Genomic DNA, 24,674 nt, shown 5'->3' on the forward strand with positions numbered 1-24,674 from the left:
CCATGCGGATGGAATACAAGCGCTACTGTGAACCAACCCTCAGGCCTCATGTTGCAGAAACGCAGCTTTTTTTGTTGCAGATTTTGCTGTGTATTTTGAGCCAAATCCAGAAGTGGATTGAACAAAAGGTAGAAGTATAAGTATCTCATATATATCTCCCATTCCTCTTGTAGCTATGGCTCAAAAAACTGTAACAAAATCTGCAATAAAAAAAAAAACTGCATTTCCGCAATGTAGGGCTGTAGCCTAAGGCCGGGACCCCACGAGCCGGAAACGCCGTGATGGCGTTTTACAGTAACTGCAAAGTGGATGGGATTCTTGCAAATCCCATGCCCACTTTGCAGTAAAAACCACAGCACAGGCATGCAGCGATTTCCAAAACCGGCGTGGTTTTGGAAATCGCAGCATGTCAATTATATGTATGGAAACGCTAGCGGCTTCCCCATAGATATAACTGTAATAGAAAGTCCGCAGAGGAAAACACTGCAAACTTTCTGTTTAAAGCTCTGCGGGAAGAACCACAATGCGTTCCCGCCATGGTTTTTCCCGCAGCCGTCTCGTGGGGCCTTAGCCTCAGTGACAGATCTAGATGGAGACCCCTGTTCGGGGTTCACCCCAATATAAAAACAATATGACGGAAGCTGATTTTGGATGGTGTCAGACTGCACAAAGACATGCCCCATAGTCGAAGGGGAAAGGTTACATACAGCTCATGTACTCATGCATTTCCAGGAGGGCTAAGAGAGGAACAATACAATGCAAAGTTCTAAAAATCTGCTTTTTCTTAAACAGACATGTCAGGAAATGTGTCAACTAAAAAAAAAATCTGCAGAACCAAAGAAAGTGTATAGTAATATTTGACTTTATTTGCAGTCATAGAAAATATACGTAAAGAACTGAGTGGTAATATTCAGTTTACAGTACATAGACTTTGATATAACTTCGTAGTCTCACTACAGTACATTTTCATTTGCAAAAAAACCATCAGTGGACAAGAGTTGAACTATTGACCAGCAGTACTAGCAAATACGTGTTATAGAAGATCATTGCTTTGCTTGGAAGCCCATCTAAAGTATAGTGTCGACTTATATAAACTGATATATGTTTCCATTAAGTTCTAAAATGTGTCTATGTGAAATCATTGTGTATATTTCCTTTGCAGTAATTTTACTCTAACATCATAATATATGTGCATACCATAAATATGTCGCCATTACTCCATAAATAAAATACATTTAGACTGTTACTTAAAAGGGTTGCTTGAAACTGGAATCCCATGGCTGTTTCCTTATTAAATCAGCGCCTATGTATAGTCTATAGGCCACGTTTGTTATTGGAATGAGGCTGACCTGCAATACCAAACACAACCTATGGACGTAAGTGGCGCTGTTTCCTCAAGGAAGCAGTCAAGTCCCTTTCTTATATCATATGCGATGGCAAGAATATAGGAACTAAGTCTAAGAAATGATATAATTTGCAGATAATTAATAAATTAAATGCAGACGTGTATAACATAAGTGAAGTAATAAATTATATTGACCCATCCTAGGTTATATAAGGGAGAAACAAAGTAAAATGTATCTGAGCCAACTTTCCATCTGTACCGAGCACACTTATCTATACAACAGCCAGGGATTTAAAGGGATACGGAATTATTCAAAAACCACTTGGAATTTCAAGGAAAACGGATTTAGGAAGCTAGTAAAATAACAGAGAACAAGATCATCAAAAACAAACATACACTATACTTAGGAAAGAGAAGAAATCATTAGGTAAAGGGAACATCTAACTAACACAAGATCCAATACCTACGGAGATGTTGAAGCAGCCTACTGGAAGTAAGCACAATATTATCGGAAGAAGCCTTCACTGCAGTACAAGAAGAGGACAGGAAAGACAGCTGCATGCTGGTCAGGTTATATGGCGCATATTGTGCAATGACGACAACTTCTGAAACAAAGGGAAGTATCTCCGTGAAAGTATGATCGGTAAGGAAGCAGCAACTGGTGGACCAGGGAAGAGTCATGTCCAACTATGTGGACTGTAACCTACATACACCCCCTTCAATGGCGACAGACTGGCCAGCCACTGCACCCGGAGGAAGCCTGGAAATGTGTGTCTGGAAAAAAAATAAAATATAGGTTAAAGTGTATATTGTCAGGTGGATTTTCTGAAGAAGTGCTCGCGTGCTAACACAATTTCCGATCATTTCTGATCTTTACATGACTTACTGTATATACTTTATTTATCACAAGATTTGCCCTTGGCAGGCTCATTCTCAATTTGTCTTGAAGCTGGTAAGATGTCTCTTATACACAGGGAAGAGATCATCTTCCTTCTTTACCTCTCTGTAGCCCACAACTAGAATCAGCAACATAGATGATGTTATACAGTAGTACTAAGCAGTGTTGCTGTGAATCCAGAATTGTGGTGAGATAAAACACTTACTAGAAGCAGCAGCATTTTTGCATTGGTCTCTTTCTAGCCTGTCCACCAACTTGTATTGACAGCAACTCCAACCTGATCTCTCACAGAGGACAAATTTTAATGGTTAATAGTAAGTGACCACTGCAGTAACAATGGGGAGATGTAGTGGCTGATCAAGGGAGAAAGTGGAATTATTTTGTAGTAAGAGTTACTACAAAGTTTCTTCTATACACTTGTTCTGTATAGGGCTCTTCTAGAGGGTCTTGCATTGACAATGGGATAACCATTCACAATTTAACCCATTGTAAATTGATACCTTTGTCATTGAGATATTCAGGTGCGCCAACCTCCATGTGCGGAGCTATTAATGATATGCTGTATTCTGTTCACAGACTCTCTCTAAATTCTCAGGTTTCGTGTTGGGGGTGGCACTAGAATTTATTTTTTTAATTCAGTTTATTAGGCAGTAGGCTTGGATAGTACAGTGAAAAGCCCAGACTGTTTAATCAGCATTCCTATATCCTATATACCACGAGGATACAGAGGATGGTTCTTACGTACAAGGGAAAAGGGCAACTAATTCTATTCACAAAGTTGATCTGGAGAGGCTAAGGACTTGGCCAAGCAGCAACTGCAGGGAGCTGAATAAAGGGTGTGCCTGGGGTGCATTGCTCCATAAACCCCAAATGTTGTCAAATTTTATAAGCATTACCTATTCTTATAAACAATCCTCTCATAGGGCCCATCTTGTTAACTAAAAATCTCCACCGAAAGAGTGAAAGGGGAAGGTGTTCCACCCAGCGTAGCACCACAACCTGGCCAGAAACAGCATCTCGAAGAGAAGATAAGCCTGCAGGTCCTCTGATACAATTAGCATATCTCTGGGGTACTAGGTACTGCCTGCTGAAGCAGATCTGATAATATTATCTCGTTCCAAAATGTCCCCATACATGTACACCCCCAAATTAGGTGAATGAAGTTCGTGCCTAGGATGTGACACCTATGACAGGGAGTGTGAGACAAATGTCCCATTCTAAATAAACGGGAAGATGTCGAGTAACATTGATGGTGAAATTTTCCACATTGTGTCCTCACTCACAGACATCAAACATCTGCATCACGACCACAAAAATGGAAAAGGTTTTCTGTCCATCACAATATAATTCAGAACTTGCATATGTAACCTAGACAAGATGTAGACAATATATGTGTAAAAATAATGTAGCATCTGGCAAACACAGAAAAGAGCCCATAACCCACAGTTCTGCTATTGAAATACATAATTTGATTGTTTGACCAATTTAAGGAAGTCTGGGTCCTGGCAGTTCTTTTACGTGTCCCGCAGTTGTGGACATTCTTCAGTTTTCAGATTCTTTAGGCAGCAGAAATGACCTCTGACAACCTACTGTCAGCAATCCAATATAGTCAACACCACTGTGCAGTCTTTGCTCTAAGTATATTGCAATAGCTACAATAATAGAATGATTTCTGGGTTTTGCAGTGTTGAAAGGTTAAAACAAACATCACTGTGATCGAGCGTAGATAAAGGGGGAATGCCAAGATTCCTGGTGGTCTAAGGTAGCTAAGAGGTTAATGTCAACTTTATTGGTGGTCTACAGGAATCGCTGAAATCTATGGTGATCTAGGCCATTGAAGGGATGAATACCAATGTTTTTCGGATTCTTGCCTAATTAGCAATTAAGTTCCTAAAGTCCAGGGCTAGTGAGGTAGTTACTAGAGATGAGCGAGTACTGTTGGGATCAGCCGATCCGAACAGCACGCTCCAAAGAAATGAATGGATGCACCTGGTACTTCCGCTTTGACGGCGGCCGGCCGCTTAACCCCCCGCATGCCGGCTACGTCCATTCATTTCTATGCAAGCGTGCTGTTCGGATCGGCTGATCTGAACAGTACTCGCTCATCTCTATTAGTTACCTTTCCTAGCTCTTGTTCTTATAAGGAGGCGTTTACACATCTAGCTTTTCTGATGCAATTTACTTTAAAGCCGAAACCAGGAGTGGAGTGCAAAGAGTCACAGCACCAACCTTCTATATGCTCAAGGGCTTTATGAACCACACTTGGTTTGTTCCGATTGCGAATAGACAACCACAAAGTTCACATTGGATCAGCCGATCCTAATAGCACGCTTGCATAGAAATGAATGGATGTAGCCGGCACGCGGGGGGTTAAGCGGCCGGCCGCCGTCAAAGCGGAAGTACCAGGTGCATCCATTCATTTCTATGGAGCGTGCTGTTCGGATCGGCTGATCCCAACAGTACTCGCTCATCTCTACATGTAAACTATGAGCAATTCTCAAGGGATCCCCACCATTGTGTGCAGATTGCAACAGGTATTTGTGTGTCTTTACCAGCAGCCTCCCCTGTCCATATAGACTATAGAGATATATACATACAGACTATGTAAAAACAGAATCATTTGGAGACCTTGGTTTTATTACTTCTGCACATCACTATAAGCCTAGGCCAGAATGTCAGGCCCGATTCACATCTGTACATGGATTTCCATTCGGGGAGTCCCCCCACCCCCCAAAGGGAAACCTAATCCACATAAAAAAGCGGTTACCTTAGGAAACCTGTGGACCCCATAGACTATAATGAGGTCCGCATGGTTTCCATTCGGTTTTGGAAGGATAAAAAATGTGGAGAAAAGTGCTGCTTGCAGCACTTTTCTCTCTTCAGAGAGGGGAACGGAATCCCCGTACGGAGTGGCAATTGCAGATGTGAACCAAGTGTCAGCATTGTTCAACATGTCCAAGTGATAGAGAGAACAATGGTTGAACTGGAACGGCAGAAAAAATTGTGCACAGGTGAACCTCTGAATGGATGGATTGTCTGATTGGCGCATACACATCCATTGTGTAATATAAGTGCAATTGAATGTGACATACCGAGCCTAGGGCGGCAAATTCAACGTTGCATAAAATTTCTTACATTGATTTGTAAGTAGATGCATTATGGTATATGGTGCGCACGCTCAGAACTGAACAAATCAAGGCATTCATTTAGTTTCCATTTTTTGTATCATATGAAATTCCAATTCCAAGACTTTCTTGGAATTGGAATTTCAACGTTGAAGAGTGTGTGTATAAATATGTGTGTACTAAGTGTTAAAAACAGGAGAAACATACTTAAGAGACCCTTAAAGGAACAATGTTGCAAGATTTTAGTGTGTTACAAGACGTAAGGAATGTTTCTGATGGACGTGCATTTGAAGCTCAACACTAGAAACGGCTCCTTGCTACAGAAGCTCCGAGAGACAGGGCTAGAAGAGGGAGATTAACTCATTTCAGGAAAGGTCAAAAACATCTCTTCAGAAGAAGGACTGAGAGCAGCAGCTGTTTCTGTCATCAGAATTAAGATTCCCGGCTGTAGAATATGATAACAATGTAGACCAGATGTCAGAAGATGCAACTGTGAAGACTGCAATGTACATGAGCCCTGGGATTTCACCTAGAAAGGAAATGCCCGGAGCACCTTGTTCTGCATCACGAGCTGACACATGAAAGACAATGGAAAATGTAATGTAAAGTAGACTTTGCACCTCACGGCTTATCTGCTTGTGCACTACATAGATAGTTTACATTCACATGTAACTTTCAATGATCATCATTCCTGGTGGATGGCAGTGGACTACATGAGAACGTCACCTGTTAGACTAGTGTATTTCCATTACAGATGGCTCTGCACATCACGGCCTCCTTGTTTCAAAGCTCCAGACAAGCATGTGTTTTACATGACAGCTTATGTTCTCGATATTAAGTCATTTACAGTATAAAATTATTCTCAGCAAAACACCAATGCTATAAATTAGAAAAAAGATTACATTATGTTCAGTGACTGGTTGCAGTGCAGCCCCGCGATACCAAAAATTAGCAGCACCCCATGTTATTAAAGGGAACCCATCACCATGGGAATGCTATCCAATCTACCCCATAAACTATCCATAGGATGTGACTTTTATTTGCAGATTTGTACCCCAAAATAAAGGTCTGAAAATGGTATAACTAAAATCTGGCAAAATCAGAAAACCCACTCCCATCCTATTTGCATCCTTCAATAAGTGCCAATGCACTGGATCCGATGCACCTGGAATTTCTCTCTAGGCCTATCATTCCCATGCGCTCCTGTTATTTTTAACATCCAACATGCTAATTAAGCTCTATACCAGTGATGGCGAACCTTTTTGAGACCGAGTGCCTAAACTGCAACCCAAAACCAAATAAATTATCACGGAGTGCCAACACGGCAATTTAACCTTAAAACTCTGTGGGTCCACAATTGCGGACCCACAAATTACAGTCATGTGACTGGGGCTTTACAGATCTTGTACTGAAAGGTAAAGGCCTCTGCATTCTGTACTTTTAAACAATTAATTTTCACTATTTACATCGCACAGGATCTGTTTTATAGTTTACCGTGCAATGATATTACATCCTGTACTAATTTCACGTCTGCTATAAAACAAATACTGTGTGATATACATAGTGAGGGGACCCCACACAGTACAATCTGCCCCTCAGTGGCCCCCCACACAGTACAATCTGGCCCACAGTGGCCCCCACACAGGATTATACCTGTATACTCCACAGTAGCCCCCTCCCACACAGCATGAACTGGTCCACAGTAGCCCCCTCCCACACAGCATGAACTGGTCCACAGTAGCCCCCTCCCACACAGCATGAACTGGTCCACAGTAGCCCCCTCCCACACAACATGAACTGGTCCACAGTAGCCCCCTCCCACACAACATGAAATGGTCCACAATAGCCCCCTCCCACACAACATGAAATGGTCCACAGTAGCCCCCTCCCACAGAGCATGAAAGATCCACAGTAGCCCCCTCCTACACAACATGAAATGGTCCACAGTAGCCCCCTCCCACACAACATGAAATGGTCCACAGTAGCCCCCTCCCACACAGCATGAAATGGTCCAGAGTAGCCCCCTCCCACACAACATGAACTGGTCCACAGTAGCCCCCTCCCACAGAGCATGAAAGATCCACAGTAGCCCCCTACCCGCACAGCATGAAAGTCTACAGTAGCCCCCTCCCACACAACATGAAAGGTCCACAGTAGCCCCCTCCCATACAGCATAAAATGGTCCACAGTAGCCCCCTACCCACACAGCATGAAAGTCTACAGTAGCCCCCTCCTACACAACATGAAATGTCTACCGTTGCCCCCCTCCCCTGACAGTGCAAACAAACACAATATAGTTACCTGAAGAGCTGCCGGGTGTTCTCTCTTCTGTTCACTGCGCGCGCTGATGACTTACGTCATCACGCCCGCGCTTGTTCAGAGGTCACACTCTGTAGTCAGTGTAGGCCGCGTAGTACGCGTGGCCTACACTGAGCTACACTGACAGCTTTCAGCTGGATGCGCATTTGCACAACCAGCTGAAGGCAGCGATCGCTCACTAACGGGGAATCCTGCATCGGATTCGCCGTTAGTGAGCGATCAGGGCGACAGCACGCGTGCCAGCAGAGGGGGCTCTGCGTGCCCTCTCTGGCACGCGTGCCATAGGTTCGCCATCACTGCTCTATACTGTCAGGTGGGTGGTGCCAGGCAGTTCACTCCTTCTAGGGCCACCCACCTGACAGTAGAAAGCAAGACTCAGGGAGAAGCAGGCGAAGATAGAGGCGGTGCTGGAGATTTCTCTCACAGCATTGGGACCGCCTCCAGTGCTGTGAGAGAACTCATTTGCATACTGAAGAAAACCGGGATTTCTACCGAATGGCGGCACGGAGAAGACATCTAAAGGTATTAGAAGAATAGCCTTTCCTAAGGCTATTCCTACGTGTTACGGAGAAGAAAAATTGCATTTCAATGATTGAATCCCTTTAAGCAGCCATTGGCTCTCCAGCCCAGGTAGTATTGTTGACCCTTCTCCTCTATGATAAGTGACACTAACTCACTACAGGACAGTAGTAAACCAGTTATCCCCTAGGCTGTCGATTGCTAATCAAATTTGTCCAGCCCTTTGAAAAAAAAAAAGAAAGGCCCAAGGCAATTTTTTGGCAGAGATTCTGGATGAGTCCCTGATGAGTAATTCCAATGATAAATCCCATTATAAAAAAGAAGCGAGTGTATTCAGGCTGCCGTAAAACATAACCTAGCCACTTGCTCAATGTTAGTAAAGTTCTGCGCAGCCTTAGGCCACAGATGTGGTCATGAAGGATTTCCAGAGAAACCACACAAGTCGGAGACATGACTATACAATGACAGGGAACAAGGCTGCATTATTACCAGTATGTATCACTAAGTGCTCGGCAGATGGGATTACGGCTTTTAATTGTATGTGGTTTACCACCTGCTCTTTTATGTTTTATGATGATGAATAAAATTATTATTAAGGTTCTAATTTACCATTTAAAGAAATCCTAATATGTAAGATTACAGTTTTATAATACTAGCTTTGGTGTTCTGCCAATCCCAAGAACGTACGATTAGAAATTGCTTAGCCGAGTCTCCCTGGCATGAAATATCTGTTGCAACTATAGAATAAGTCAATGAAGAAAACTGATAAAGGGGGGAAAAATACAGGTTTATGGAGAGGAGGAAACATCTAGTGCTGGGTCTGAAGAACATGACATGGGAATTTACAGAGGACTAAATACAGACGTCCTAGACCACCCCATCTGGCCGTGCACTTATTGTTCCCTTTAACTTTACTCCTTAATATCATCTGGGGTATTATAGAAGCGGACGGGTGCTTGTAGTCTTAAAAGTGGACCTTTCACCAACTCCACCTCATGGCACTGCATTGATTCCAGCGCAGTTAGAATTTATTCTCTATCTCCCACCGCTTCAGAAGGACAAGGACCACCCGACAGCAGAGAGTAGAACTGTGCTGAAGCTCACAGCAATGATGACTTGGGAGCAATGGGGGGGATAGAAAAAAAATTTCAACTGTTTTAGAATCAGGTTGCAAAGTTGGGTAAAGTTTTCTTTAAACTAACCATAGATATTAGGTTTAGGGTGTTTTTCCATTAAGGAAAGCTATCCCTGATTCATAGGATAAGAGATGATTTGCAGATGCAAGGGGGTCTGATAGCGTCATGGCTGGGCATTAAGGAAAACCCTCTCTGACAGTATAGCGCAATAGAGCTAATAGTAATTGTACCGATATCTCTTCCCCAGGGGCACCTAACGGGAAAGCCGACAGTGTCCTGAATTCAGCACACTGTTGGCATTCTAGTGGTATATAAAACCACATGTGCCCGAGAACATGAAAAGTCCTCTTTAAGGATGCTGTGAACTCTGAATAAAAGCGATTTATTTCTCTTACTGGTATAGCGCCAACATATTCCGCTGCACGGCCTATAGGGCTGAAAATCTAAATTCCCTATCAGTATGTCATGTGATTATGGGAGGAAATCAGAGTACCTGGAGGAAACCCACACAGACACAGGGAGAACATACAAACTTCTTGTCCTTGGTTGGTTTCCAACCTATGACTCCAGCGCTTCTATTTATTAAAATTCCACCATAATGAGATTTTGTGGCATAAACAGGGTCGTAATTCAGCTTTGTGGCCATCAATGACCGACACGTACTGCATCTAATTTAATTACCGGATATACTCGAGTATAAGCTGAATTTTTCAGCCCAGTTATTGTACTGAAAAAGCCCCCCTTGGCTTATACTCGAGTCAGCAAAAAAAAAAAATTAAAAAAAATTATTTATTTTTAGGAGGGGGAGGGGTCTATGACCAGCTTATACTCGAGTCAATAAGTTTTCCCATTTTTCGTGGTAAAATTAGGGGCCTCGGCTTATATTCGGGTCGGCTTATACTTGAGTATATACAGTAACAGAAAAAAAAAAAAAAAAGGTTTTGCGTTATTTTTTATTTTTTCCCTACCTTTTAAAAAGATTTATTTTCCTTGAATTTTCTGAAATAATCACACCGCATTTTTAGGAAACGCGGGATATAAATTGTAGCCATAACCTATATGAATGAAACTACTTAGGTTATTGAGTTGTCTTCATCTCACCGCAGCGTGATCACCAAGGAGAAATGGAAACAAAACGTCGAAAATGAGTTTAGCACATAGTCTAACACATCTTAAAATACCCACTCACATCTTTCCCAAAATTAAAAATAGCAGTATAAGTGAGAAACGCGATTCCCTCAGAGGGTCAGCTCTACGCTTTGTTCCTCGACACCTCCGAAGGCAGGAAGGCACCGCACACCATTTCTGTGGTCAGGACTCGACGTTCTAGAGGTTTTAAGCCTCCGCTCAATGTTAACATAATTTGCATTAACCTCACCGTAAATAAAAATGCACTTTAACGAAAGTCAAGCAGTAACAGTTAACAAAAAAATTACTTAAAATAATAAAATAAAGTGAAATCAATGTCTCAAAGCCCGACCACCTGAAAAGAATAAACTCTCTTCTAGTCTCGAAAAGCAGAATAGTAAATCTGGATAAATTAGATATGGAAGCCAACTATCTGCAATATTGTAAAGTGTGAAATTCATCACCTACAGCATCTGTTCCTAATCCGTTCCACCATCAAAAAGATATGAAATGCTTTGAATGTTGCTCAAGCTTTTCATTTAGCCAAAATAAACTTTAACGTTCTTCCAGCCTATAATCCATAGACGGCCATCATGGTGATATAACAGCCATGTCCATGCTCTACTGTCAGATTGTCAGATATACTGATTAGAAGAAACTTAAAGGGGTTGTTCGAAGTAAAAATAAATAAATAAATAAATAAATACAAAATAATTAAAAAAAAAATAAACTAAAAATAAGCCTGCAAAAATGTCTCCTTTAAAACAAACTTATTCTGGTCACCTTCAACTGGTTTTCAGTTCCAAAATTGACAGCCTGGCCCTTGTCGGACAACCTTCTGGTACTTAGGCCATTTTATTCTGTAACTTGTACTTCTACAAATAGCCCAGTTACAGTGAGGGGAAAAGTAAAATGTAAAAAAAAATAAAAATGGATATTTTATTTTAAAAAAAATACACAACAAATAAAATATCCATTAAAAAAAAGAAAGAAAAATGGACATTTAATTTTGAAAAAATACACAAGGAATAAAAATTTAAAAAAGGAAAAATAGACATTTAATTTTGAAAAAAATACATTAAAAAAATCAATTAAAAAAAAAAAGAAAAGCAGACATTTTATTTGAAAAGAAAGAAAAGTAAACATTTTATTTTGAGAAAAAAAATACAAAAAATATAAAGAATCAACAAAAAAAAAAAAAAAGAACAGTGGACATTTTTTCTTTTTTTAAAAAAGCATCTGTCAACCTTCACCATAACCATCCTGTTCATCCAAGACTATACTACATAATACATCAAAATTTCGATACAATATGGAAACCCATTTTAATATACTGTTTTAGTGTGAGTTTGCAAAATAAAAAACATATATATATATATATATATAAATACACAATATAAAATGCATATTACTTTTGGTAAAGTTTACCCTCAATAGAGAAACAAAGTTTCTCTAAGGGCTAGTTCACTCTGAGTTTTCTGGCAGCGGATTTTCACACGAAGCTGCCAAAAACGGTTCCCTTTGACTTCAATGGGAGCCACTCGCTTCTTTTTTTCCGTTAGCTAGTAGCGGAAAAAAGAAGCGACATGCTCTATCTTGTAGCAGATTCTGCGGCTGAATCAGCTGTGGCGTCCGCGGCTTGAGACACACTCCAGTGTAGGTCCATTCATTCAGGCCTACGCAGGAGTGGAACGCCGCGATGGAATGCCGATGCTGCATCGGCATTCCATCGCGGCAAGTGGCGCAGAATGTTCGCACAGCGGAAAAGGTTTCTGTGACCTTTTCCTTCATGTGAACATACCCTAGCGTTTTTTTTTTTTTGTTTTTTTTTAATGTAGATTGTGAGCCCCACATAGAGCTCACAATGTACATTTTTCCCTATCATTATGTCTTTTTTAGAATATGGGATGGAAATCCATGCAAACACGGGGAGAACATACAAACTCCTTGCAGATGGTTTTATGCCCTTGGCGGGATTTGAACACCAGGACTCCAGTGCTGCAAGGCTGCAGTGCTAACCACTGAGCCACCGTGTGGCCCCCATACCCTAGCGTTTTTATGGGGGAAAAAAATTATGCAAAAATGACTTTGTTAGCCTAACAATGAAAAAGGCTCAGGCTGTTAAATCAACATATACACAAAAACACTAAAATTTGTCTTGTCACCAAGGCCTCTTCAGGCCTAGACATTAAGCGGTTAAACTACATGCCATTATAGCTACATAAATTTCCTAAAGGGTGAGAGACCTATCGATGAGAATTGGATATTTGTTGCTGTTTTGAAACTGCTGTGCAAGTCCTCTATTTGGATCAGACATGTTTTAGGCACATAATAAGCAACCTAAGGGCTCGTTCACAAGGGGGGCAGTTTTTGGCACTGAGAGTGACGCGGGGAGCCGCGTCACTCTCGGGTCAAAACCCGCCTACCACGACCATTGCGGTCACGGCTTCCCCCTCCAGAGTCAGCTCAAATGAATGGGCCGACTCTGGAGGTTGCTGCCGCCAGGCAGAAGCTGCGGCTCAGCGAGCCGCGGAATCTTCCTGAAGAAAGGGCAGCTCGCTTCTTTTTTGCGCTAGTGGCAACAAAGAACGCTAGCGGTGTCCATAGACCACCATTGTATGGAGGCAGATTTTGAGGCGAAATCCACTGTCAAAATCCACCTCCTTGCCCCCATGTGAACTAGCCCTAAAACTGTAACTAACCAACTATAAATACTGTAATTCACTCAATAAAATACTTAAAAACAACATAACAAGAAACAGCAGCAAATTTTATGGTCTAGATAGATAAAAAATATCAGCCACAGACAATTAAAAAAAAAAAAAAAAAAATTCTACTTTCGTAGACGTAATGAAATGACTGTGGGGGGAAAAGGAGGATTATATCAATGCAGAACGTAAAACGGATTGCGAACTGTCTGGGTTGAACAGAATACCGTCACGAATAAGAATAAATGACACTTTACAAACCTTGGCTTTGCCATCCTGAGCAGACATGTAACCGACACACATGCTCTCTGTAGTATGGCTCCACAAGAACTCAACTGTAAAGTAAATGTAAGAATTAGGGTCCGCACAGATATGTTCACAGGGCTAAGCCATTGAGATTTCCGGTTATTTACCTAGCAGAGCCTGCTTATCGTCTGGCGAGCCCAGCTTTGAGGAACATCTACATGATCGAAGAACAATTACACCTCCAAGAATGCTATCTTCATTCGCCAGGAAGGGTGAACCTAAAAAATCATTACTTTGGTTGAATATCAGATATTTAGGAACATTTATAAGAAATATCCTATCCTACTAATATTATAAATGTGAAAGTTTGTGTGTTTGGATGTTTGTGCGGTTGTTACTCAATCACACAAAAATGGCTGAACAGATTTGGATGAAATTCGGCACATATATAGAATGTAAACTCGATTAAAATATAGGCTACTTTTTATCCTGGTAAATGACATGGCTGCACGACTGTTAGGAATTAATATTCACATACTATATTACACTGCTCTTATCTGAGTTTCTGAGAAAGCCAGGGCTGTTATCTCTCTGTGTAAACACACACTAACCCTCAGTGTACATGCATTTGCATATTATCTGATCTGCTCCAGGCACTGCTGAAAAACTGACATGGGCAATCACCTTTAATCTGAATTGGCAGTTTGCCAATTTTCAACATGCCTGGAAAAAGAAAATCTAGTTTGTCGCAAACGAGAGCTATGAAGGAGCCAGAAGTCACAGAGGTCTCCTCAATCGGAGCTGACGGGGATCATCAGTGCTAACAACACACTCATTATATGGTGTCCCAGCGAGCTGCTAAGATACCGCAACAATCACGGGCACAGCGCGAGGAACGAGTTCAGCAGCAGATCAGCTCGACAGCTGTCAAAACCGCGGAGCAGGCGGGTCATCAACACCAACAGCATGGTCATAACGTGGCGTCCCAGCAAGCTGCTGAGATGCCGGAACAATCACAGGCACAGTTTGAGGAACATGGTCAGCAGCAGGACAGCTTGAGAGCTGCTGAAATGCCAAAGCAGGCAAACCATCGTTGGCAGCAATTTGCTGAATACAGGCGGATCATCGACGCCAACAACCCGCAGACAAATTGCGGGCAGAGGCTAGTGTAATATAATATTACACTCTAATGAAAAAAAACACATTATTAAGTGAAGGTTCGGTTCACATCTGTGCATGGGTTTCCGTTTATGGTTCCGTTAGGGGACCCCCTGAACAGAGACCTAATCCATATAAGAAAGCGGCTACCTTAGGAAAAATGCAGACCCCATAGACTATAATGGGGTCCATGTGGTTTCCATTCGAAAAATGTGGAGAGAAAAGTGATGCTTGCAGGATTTTTCTCACCGCATTTTTCATATGTAGAAGGTAATGGAATCCCCAAATGCAGATCTGGAATTAAAAGGGATTCCCATAAACAATACGTATCATCTATTTTATATAAAAAGCAATACAATACAATATAATATACACTTGCAGAGTGATATAGAAGGAGTTTTCCTTAAAGAACTCGCAAAGTAAAAGATACTACGAGGGAGGTGGAAAGAGTACAAGCTACTGAATACATAGCTTCTGTGAAGGCTTCTTCAAAAGGTCTGAAGGAACAGGAAAGAAAATATTTGAGGGTCCAAAGACATTTTATATTGGTTTTCCAGAATAAAAAAAAAAAAAAATTCACAGTACGGAATGCTGGAAATACTCAAAATATAGTGCTTGGCCATCTCTGATGCCCCCATTGATACGAATGGTACAGTGGCATGGTACCCGATCAGATGGGTCAGATGCCCACCAATCTGCAAGTTATCTCCTATCCTATGTATAGGGGGTAAATGGCTAAGATAGGAAACCCCTCTAAAATGCCAATGCTACTATTTAGTTTCAAGCCTATAGATATTTGTACAAGTGTAAACTCTTGCATAATCTCATTTTACCATGATTTAAGAAATTGTGACGGGAATTGCCAAAAAAAAAAAGTGGCACTGCAAAAATATCAGCGACCTAGAAGGGACTGAATTTAGTTACATGGCAGCGATCATGTAACTAAATCACAAGGTTACTCTTGTTAGGGCAATTTAGCTGAGAAAAGAAAGCAATAACCAATAGAAACCAGATTGCAGATGGTTTAAAAGGGCAAAGTTAGGAATTAAAACAGAGGGAACAAGCAAGAAAAACAGATGTTCAATTAGAAGCAAATTCCAAAACAGCAAAACTATGTTATTTTTAAGACTATTGAAGAAAGGAACGAGAGACCGGCAACAGGTTAAGAATGAGAGTGAGTGACACTGAGTGGTTGGAAGAGAAAATGGACATCATGTTCATTTCTGAACATCAGTACTTTAGAATATCCTAGAACCCTCTTCAGACAATAGCAGTCTGGAGCCCTATCTTTGCTGTGTATAAATTCAGAAACTCTGGTGAACCCCATAAAATACTGGCATCAAGTTATGAAGTCGATGTGAACGTACCATAGGAAAATCTTCAAACAAAGTTTACATAAATCAGTAGTACGAGTGAATGTAAAAAACTTAGATATCTTAGCAAAGGTGAACATAACATGTTTGTAGGGAAAAATGCCTCTTTCTCCACTAATCAGGCTCCTTTCCTCCTCCTCTTACTAAACTTTTCATGGATTCTGAAATTACTACAGAATTTGTCTCAAGACAAATTGTCATATTCATAGAAGAATCAGAGTAAATGAAGGAACCACATGAGAGCAATGTATGGATGTAGGTACTGACATGTTGATGCAGTTACTAGTGAGGCTTTTATCTCATTCAAGTGATTTCTTCAATTCAATACAGCCCAGTACTTCTCAATAAAATGCTTTACGGTGGTGCTGCTACTGTTTCTTAGAGAATGAGAGTGAGTTAGAGAGCAGGATCTACTATTTTCTTAATTTCTTCATGTGCAGTCTTCTATGGACATCTACTAATGTCCACCCACTAACGCCAAGGACGGTGGAGAATTAGTAGGAGGCAGAGTCTACAAAGGGGAAAACTACTAAGAATTCACCATAAAAGTCATACAGTGGTGAGAAATAGCGATACTCTCCATTCAGATTTGTCAGAGTTAAAGGGGTATTCCTATAACTCTTGTTCTGCAGCCTGAAGGCTCCGTACTCTCTTCACTTCCTGGATTTCTCGCACATTGGTGGGTGGGGTTTCACTTGCTCTGCTATCTACTATGATTTACAGTATGACGCTGATGTGGAAACTGATGTAGCAGAGCTGGATTTGAGTCAGCTTGCATTACATACAGAGGTAACAGACTCCTTATCTCAGCCCTTATCAGCCAAATTCAATTAATCCGGCTGATAAGTGGAAAAGCTGAAGATAGACAGCACAGTAATCCTGGAGCTCTCACCTCCCCCTCCCCTATATGAGGAGCTCTGTTGCTTGTCAGCCCCTCCTTCCCCCCCTGAGAGCAGGCAGCTAGTCACTTGACAAATGAGCAGATAATCCCAAGGGTCAGTGTCAACAATGAAGTGAATAAATTAAGATAGCGGCCAAACAAAGCAGTTTTGATAAAGCAATGTATGTAGGAAAATTCTTATATCCACATAAACTAGCAGTATAGATAGGATCCTTGTTATTGGACAACCCCTTTAATCGGAACTGTGATTGGTTAAACCGCTGCAGCGTGGTATCTTATTTCAGAAGACGACAAAAAACAATGAAAACTTATTGGAAAAACACATTCTTCAATGACTTTTCTTTGGTTTTTGCTGTCTTCAGTGTATCATGCTGCAGTAGTCTAACCAATTGCAGAAATTCAGGTAAAGTCTACAATATCTGTATATGGAATGTTTTAAAGTCAAGGTCCTGTTTCGTGGAACTGCCCAAGGTTATCCATACATAGCTGGTATGGTAATTAGGCTTTGCTACATCGCTCTGTTAAAGCTATTGCTACCACCCCAGCACAGGAAAGTTACTTTCCGGGAAGTAGTTAATTCACTACACTAACACTCAAGTTCACTTAGTCTACTTACTCTTTGTGATTTGCAATGTCTGCCGAAGGTTTACATCCAGAGGATTTCCTGATTATATACTTCTGATGGAAGACGCTGTACACCCATACAGTGGACTGTCACTCATATATGTATTTTTTTACTGTATGCCACTTTACAGAATAGTGCAGTCTGATGGGCTATTCCCAAAAGCAAAGAACACACTTTTTGGCCTACATTGGGCTGAACGGGGAACCATGGATATGTCTGATGTTTGCACCAAGAGCTTTCGTGGCACATAAAGCAAACACATACAACTGCATTGTGTAAGTAGCCTTAGGGCTCGTTCACAAGGGGGGTCAGGTTTTGACCATATTTTGACTCGGGGAGCCAAGTCAAAATATGGTAAAAACCCGCCTGCCACAAAGTCGCGGTCGCTGCTTCCCCCACCCCGGAGTCGGCTCAAATGAATGGGCCGACGCCAGAGGCTGCGGCTGCCAGGCAGAAGCCGTGGCTCGGCGAGCCGTGGAATCCGCCTGAAGAAAGGGCAACTCGTTTCTTTTTTTCCCGCTATCGGCAGTTGCCGATAGTGGAAAAAGGAAGGCTAGTGGTCTCCATAGACCACAATTGTAAAGGGGCGGATTATGACGTGGATTCCGCTGTCAAAATCCGCCCCTTTGGCCCCGTGTGAACTAGCCCTTAGGGAGCCTTCACACGGAGTTACGCTGCGCTCATTCTCATTCCCTTAGAGGGCGTTCACACTTGTGTCCTATTTCCCAGAGAAACTGGACAGGGGATGGCTATCCGGCGGTCAATTTTAAAACCTATTCATTTGAATGGGTTTTAAAAGAAAACAGCCGGTGTCTGTATCCAGCCTCTGCGCGGGGAAACATTTGGGTTATTTTTTTTTTGGGCCGGACACAAAGTCGGACATGCGGCGGGCTGACACGGGCGCAGGTGTGAACGCCCCCTTAGCGACACGATTATTGCTTAATGTCAGGGGAAACTCAAGCCCTATAATGTGGCGTTGGACTCAGGGTCAGTTTTGGGTAGAGTGAGAAAAACATTACCAACTTCAGCTTCGAAATCTAATATCTTACAGTTATGTTATACACTTATTATCAAAATGGTATAATTAATAAGATGTGTAGAATATCTTTTATAGAAATTCACCGCTTTATCAAGAATTAAGGAGATTTACGGCTTCTGACTGAACTTTTTATGAAGGAGTCAGTCGGTCTTCGGAAAAACAGAGGAGTCAGAGTCGGTATTTTGGCCTATAGACTCCCCTGGCTTCCTACTTATTCCAATAATAGACAGTAAATATCATCAGGCCCCTACATCAACACTGTAATGTAGCAGGCAAAACCAGGGAAGAAAAACAAACATGACATGGAATTTGTAGTAAGAGAGATTTCATAACTTGTCTTTTTATTTACGTTCCATGTTTTGGCCAATAGTTGACCAATAGTTGCGCTTCACTTAATTTCCAAAGTTACTCTGTAGAATAAATTGAGCACTAGTGGAATTCTTTTCCCCCCTAAACTCCACCAGCTGTGTATCAAGTAAACTAAGAAAAGGCAAAGTACAGAACACTTAAAGATCTCTTTGCCAAGAATGAAAGAAGACGATTAGACGAGCAGCAATTTGGTAAACAAAATTCCCAGAAATATAGACTAATGCATAGAATGTCCAGGGGCTTACAGTTCATGTGAAATAAGAGAAGAAGGGAAATGATGAATGGGGCTGATGCATGATGTGGATAGTATTAATCCACGCACAAAGACATTACTATTCTCAATGCGTTGAATTGTTCAGCAGGTGATTACACTGACAAATATATTCAGAGTATTGTTTCTTACAAAGCTCTTCATAGCATGAAGCGAGATCAAAGTAGCTATGTTGTGAATTTAACTCAGCCTTGCAAAAAAAGGTAAATGTGACAGTACGATTCGCCTCCTTTACAGAAGATGATGTACTTGCCAAGATAAGGTAAAAAAAAAAAGAAGAAAAAAAAAAGGAGCAGGGGAGCTGGAGGTCAGAGAATGGAGATGAAGGGAAAAAAACATCTCAGGAACAGCATGGGGGCAGAGGCAGGAGAAACCCGAGAAGAGCAAGGATTAGGACGGAACATTATGGGGTGCAAGATTTCAGCTATTATACAGCTTTCAAACATAGTTTAGAGGACACACTTTAGAACAGTAGAGATGTTAAAGGTGACCTGTCACAGGTCTATAAATCCACCATCCCTAATATGTAGACGGGAAATACTTGTTTCATTGTTAACAGCATAAAATAAAAAAAACAAGTGCAAAAGGGAATTTCTAAATCTACCCCATGTAGTAATGTATCAACATAACACAGAAGATGTCAATGCAGTAGCAGGATACAGATGTTGTATAATTGCAGTCTTGCAGCTTGTACATTTCCATCATGATATATGCTATAGACATTTAAAGGGTAACTCCAGCTAGAAACATCTTCCGTGGTAAGATCGAGCAAGACGCTGCTTTTTTTTCAGCGCACCGAAGACAGACATGTCCATCACGGCCTCTCATTGAAAACAATAGGTGACAGATAGAACTGATTTTAAATCAAAATCCTCTCTAAATTCCTCCATGTAAAAACTTACACTTACAGTACTCATACACACACGAGCAAAGTCATCCAGAACTAGTCAGTACTAATATATATTATATATATATATATATATATATATATATATATATATATATATATATATACACACACACAAGCAATGTCAGCCAGAACTGGTCAACTCTTCCCCCTCAAACTATGTCTGACTAGGAAGGATTGGGCAAAGTGAATTCATCATGCCTGATCTTTTATTTTTGTAAGAGACAACCTGCTGAAACTGAAAACACAGGCATGCTTGGCTCAGCGCAGGTGAATTAGGGGGTCCTTACAAATACTGTAGGTGTGGTTAGTATGACCAGTTTTAATGGCTATTCCCAACTCAGATCTGTAGCGGCCTCAGATGGCCAGGAGTGTGAACCCTGCTGAACAAGCTGTTCTACTCAGTTTCCATAACTCTCAGCAGTATTAAGAGTTATGGAATAGTGTAGCAAAGTGCTATGTGGATTCCAACTCTCGAAATGTGGAATGAGCGCAGCTTGTTTCTTCCCATTCATTTCAATGAGATGTTTCTGTACTCACAGCTTCCTTGGAATATTAGGATCTCAACTACTAAAGGCTAAGATGTAGCCTACCAACTAGGGTATAAAAGGGGTGCCTGGCCAGTTGTTTGTTTTTTTAAGGATAGACTGGAGAACAAAACAGAAGAAGTGACACTTACCTTACCGCTCACCACACAAGAAATAACTGCTGTGCTAATCACGGTTTGCCAATCACTAACTTAAGCAATGATCTCTGTCTCAAAGTGGTCAATTCACATTTATCTAAGTCACATATAATGCACTCAACTTCCATCCAAGACAGAGCGATACTGTATACAACAGAGACTAGACTGAGTGCGCTCTTTACACATATGCACTTCCCAGCATGTTCAGTGAGATGCTCCTGGCACTGCAGGGAGCTCCTTATCTTGGTTTATGTAACTTCAGCCTGGATTATTCTTTACCCTCTGCTCTTGACATCGGGTTCACACCAGCGTCTGGACTCCGTTATCAGGTTTCCATCTTCTGCCAGCAGTGTCCAGCTGTGAGCGCCGGTCAGTGTTTTATGCTCTCCGCGGTGAAATTTTTTTTTAAAAAACGGACACAGAGTACTTCATGTCCGACTCTGTGTTCGGTTTAAAAAAAACGTTTTCGTCACGGAGAGCATAAAACGCTCATCAGCGCTCACGGCTGGACACTTTTCAAACCCATTCAAATGAATGGGTTTGAAAGATGCCAGCAGGTTTCTGTCTCCTTTTTTTTTTTTTTAATGTAGATTGTGAGTCCCACATAGAGCCCACAATGTGCATTTTTCCCTATCAGTATGTCTTTGGAATATGGGATGGAAATCCACGCAAACACGAGGAGAACATACAAACTCCTTGCAGATGGTTTTATGCCCTTGGCGGGATTTGAACACCAGGACTCCAGTGCTGCAAGGCTACAGTGCTGACTATTTTTACATTTCTCACTGATTACTCACTATTTGGGTGCTTGCTTTTTTTTTTTTTTTTTTTTTTTTTTGGGGGGGGGATCTTTTTCTTTTCTTTTTTTAAGGGAGGCCTTTTTTTAGGGACAGGTTCCTGCCAGGGCATTTGCTACTAGAGCAATGTCCCTGAGCTAGGCCTGTAGGGTCATATTCAGAATCGCACCCTGTCTAGCATATTTTTGTACTTTTTTATCTTTACTGTCCTTGTATTGTATAGCCTATCATTATTTTGAGGCTTCTCTCACTTTTGGCCCGGCTGGCAAAACACATTATAGGTCCTCCTATTTATCCGGCTTCATCTTAAGTGGTGAGTAGGTCTGGTTTAATTTTCTTGGGGGCTGCCGTGCCTTGTCTAATGGATATATTATCACTTTACTTTTATATTGATATCTACCGGTCCATGTTGGTTTTCTGTGCAGGACTATTTTTAATGGTATTTATTAAAAGTTATAATATATACACATATATATATATATATATATATATATATATATATATATATATATATATATATATTTTACAAGAATCTATTCCATGTGGACTCTCTGATATTGATACAGAGGAAAGTCTCCTTTTTTTGCTTTCTATATCATGCAGAACGCCCTGTACAGTTAAGCAAGTAAAGTATAATCCAGGACATGATGACAGGTCTGCTCTAAAAGATAACCCTACTAAGAGTTTCTTTTAACTCCCAGCAATTATTCATCATCCCATGACAAGCGATCTGGAGGATCAAGGGAGTGCAAGTGGCCAATATTTTGTTACTGTGTTGTACTCAGCCAGTTCCAGGTCTAATATACCCTATTTAGAAGATATTTAATTGTTAAACATATATTTCACTTTTACATTCCAAACATCTTACAGTTAAGAAATAAAAATATACACCAAGTCTCAACTTTATTAGGCATATATTGAGGATGATGCTCCTGTTCCCCTAAGTGCACACAATCTTTTTTTTTTTATTATTATTTATTCCCTATTTCTCCCTATCAGTATGTCTTTGGAGTGTGGAAGGAAACCGACGCAAAAACAGGGAGAACATACAAACTTCTTGCAGATGTTGTCCATGGCAGGATTTGAACCCAGGACTCCAGTGCTGCAAGGTCACTGAGCCACCATGATGCCTTAAGTGCCCGAATTCTGAAAGTGGTAGTGCATACTCTCCAGACATCTGCATTGGACATCCTGATAATGTCTAGGTCCTTCAAGCACACTCATCTCACTGTCCTACTTAAGGAACCATAATGGTTTAATATCACATAACATGGCATTTTATGCTGCTGAAAATAGCCATTAGAAGACAAACAGAAGGTGTATGAATGTACCAAGATAGTAACATTGCTTAGAAAAGCCATGAAACAAAATATGCTCATGTGTTAATAAGGGGGATTTATTAATATTGAGAGCAAAGAAGGCAGAAGCACCAGAATTATTAAGACTCTTAATTAGAGATGAGCGAGTACTGTTCGGATCAGCCGATCCGAACAGCACGCTCACCTAGAAATGAATGGACGTAGCCGACACGCGGGGGGTTAAGCGGCTGGCCGCCGTCAAAGCGGAAGTACCAGGTGCATCCATTCATTTCAATGGAGTGTGCTGTTCGGGTCGGCTGATCCGAACAGTACTCGCTCATCTCTACTCTTAATTCCTTGCACACCATGGGAGGTCTCTCCGATAAAAACAAGGTCTACATCAGTCATAGAAAGGTAAAGATTTCAGAAAACTAGCGCCAATTTTCTGGCCTGAGCTGTAGTAATTCTGATAGGGCAAGGAATCCTTACCCTGGCCTGCCTTGATGGTGTAGGAGTCAGAATAGTGACAGTGGCGCATGTGACGGACATGCTGCAAAAATGTGACTTTTTACACCAAAAAACTAGCACACTCATTTTAATACCTTTGGCCCTATATTAGCTTAAATATTCCAGACACATGCATCGCGGTTCCACCCACAGCACTTTAGACAGAAAGTTTGCAGAGTTTTCCTCTGTGGACTTTCTGTTACAATTATACCTATGAGGAAACCGCAAACGCTTTTGGAAATTGCGACGTGTCCGCACTGCGGTTTTTACCCTGACTCTAAAACCCTGCAATTTTTATTTTACAAGGCTTGCCCATCCCGTGGGGCCCTGGCCTAAGATGGTTTACAAAATAGGGCATTTTCTGAAACAATCCCCTGTAAAGGATCTGCTGCTGACATCTTGATGCAAGATTCCATAGAACGCCTTCAGAAGTCTTGGGTCCATGCCTCAATGAAACAGAACTGTTATTGAAACAAGTGGCAGACCTACGGAAAGCATCAAGCAGGTGGCTTTGAAGTTATAGCTTATACATGGTGTACATTATGTAAACAGACAACTCTTCACCTACAGTCCTACAAATCAGAAGCGTTTATATCTGCTATGATAGTATATCCTAATAGAATCCCAGTAATATTTCCATTTTACACGACTGCTCCCATTCTCACCCTGTACACCCCCAATGTCCACGCTCTCAATATACACACACATGTGCCCGACACGCTGTTAATAGCTTGTTATGTATGTACATGCATATACACAACCCATCATATTTCACAGGGTGCTATTCTAAAGATTTGAAAGAACATACACAACTATAGTCTAAACATCTCGAAAGTTCAAGGGGAAAAATGCACTAACAATGCTCTCCAGAATCTTGTGGCGAGAAGATTTATCTCCATTTTATAAACTATATTTTATCTGCTCATTATTTGTCCAAGTTTTACTGAAAGCGTTAACACACAAATATTTATGGCAACTCTGCCGTCCATAAACTTGGCTTCATCATAAAAGAAGCCATCAGTAACACATCCTCATTTGTAATATTTGGATTTTTGGATTATTCTTGTGTATATACAACATCTTCTTATTTGCCGGCATTTCGCAGTTCGATTAAGCGCTCATCAGATCGCAGTCCAGGGCATTAACATTTAACAAATGTGTTTTCGCAAATCTAATTATGCCATGTCTTTTATTTTTAGTCCTGAAAGATTGGTTGGCTGTACTTTGATTAGAAAAAAACTACATCTGCCATTGGTTTGTCCATCACCTGCAGATTAGAGAGCTCCAAGTGTCTAAGCCAGGCATTGCCTTCTTGGAAAC

General features: G+C 41.1%; 1 protein-coding gene across 1 annotated transcript in view; it reads right to left on the reverse strand.

The window, feature by feature from the left end:
- Positions 1-868: 868 nt before the first annotated feature.
- Positions 869-24,674, reverse strand: part of TASP1 (taspase 1) — a 102,968-nt gene continuing 79,162 nt past the window's right edge. The window contains exons 13-15 of the mRNA XM_075267385.1: positions 13,592-13,702; positions 13,440-13,513; positions 869-2,119 (exon numbers count right to left, since the gene is read on the reverse strand). Coding sequence (XP_075123486.1) covers positions 2,033-2,119; positions 13,440-13,513; positions 13,592-13,702 — 272 coding nt within the window. The 3' untranslated portion in view covers positions 869-2,032. The remainder of the gene's footprint in view (positions 2,120-13,439; positions 13,514-13,591; positions 13,703-24,674) is intronic.

This window comes from Leptodactylus fuscus, chromosome 3 (genome assembly GCF_031893055.1).
Source record: "Leptodactylus fuscus isolate aLepFus1 chromosome 3, aLepFus1.hap2, whole genome shotgun sequence".
In the NCBI taxonomy this organism is placed as follows: Eukaryota; Metazoa; Chordata; class Amphibia; order Anura; family Leptodactylidae; genus Leptodactylus; species Leptodactylus fuscus.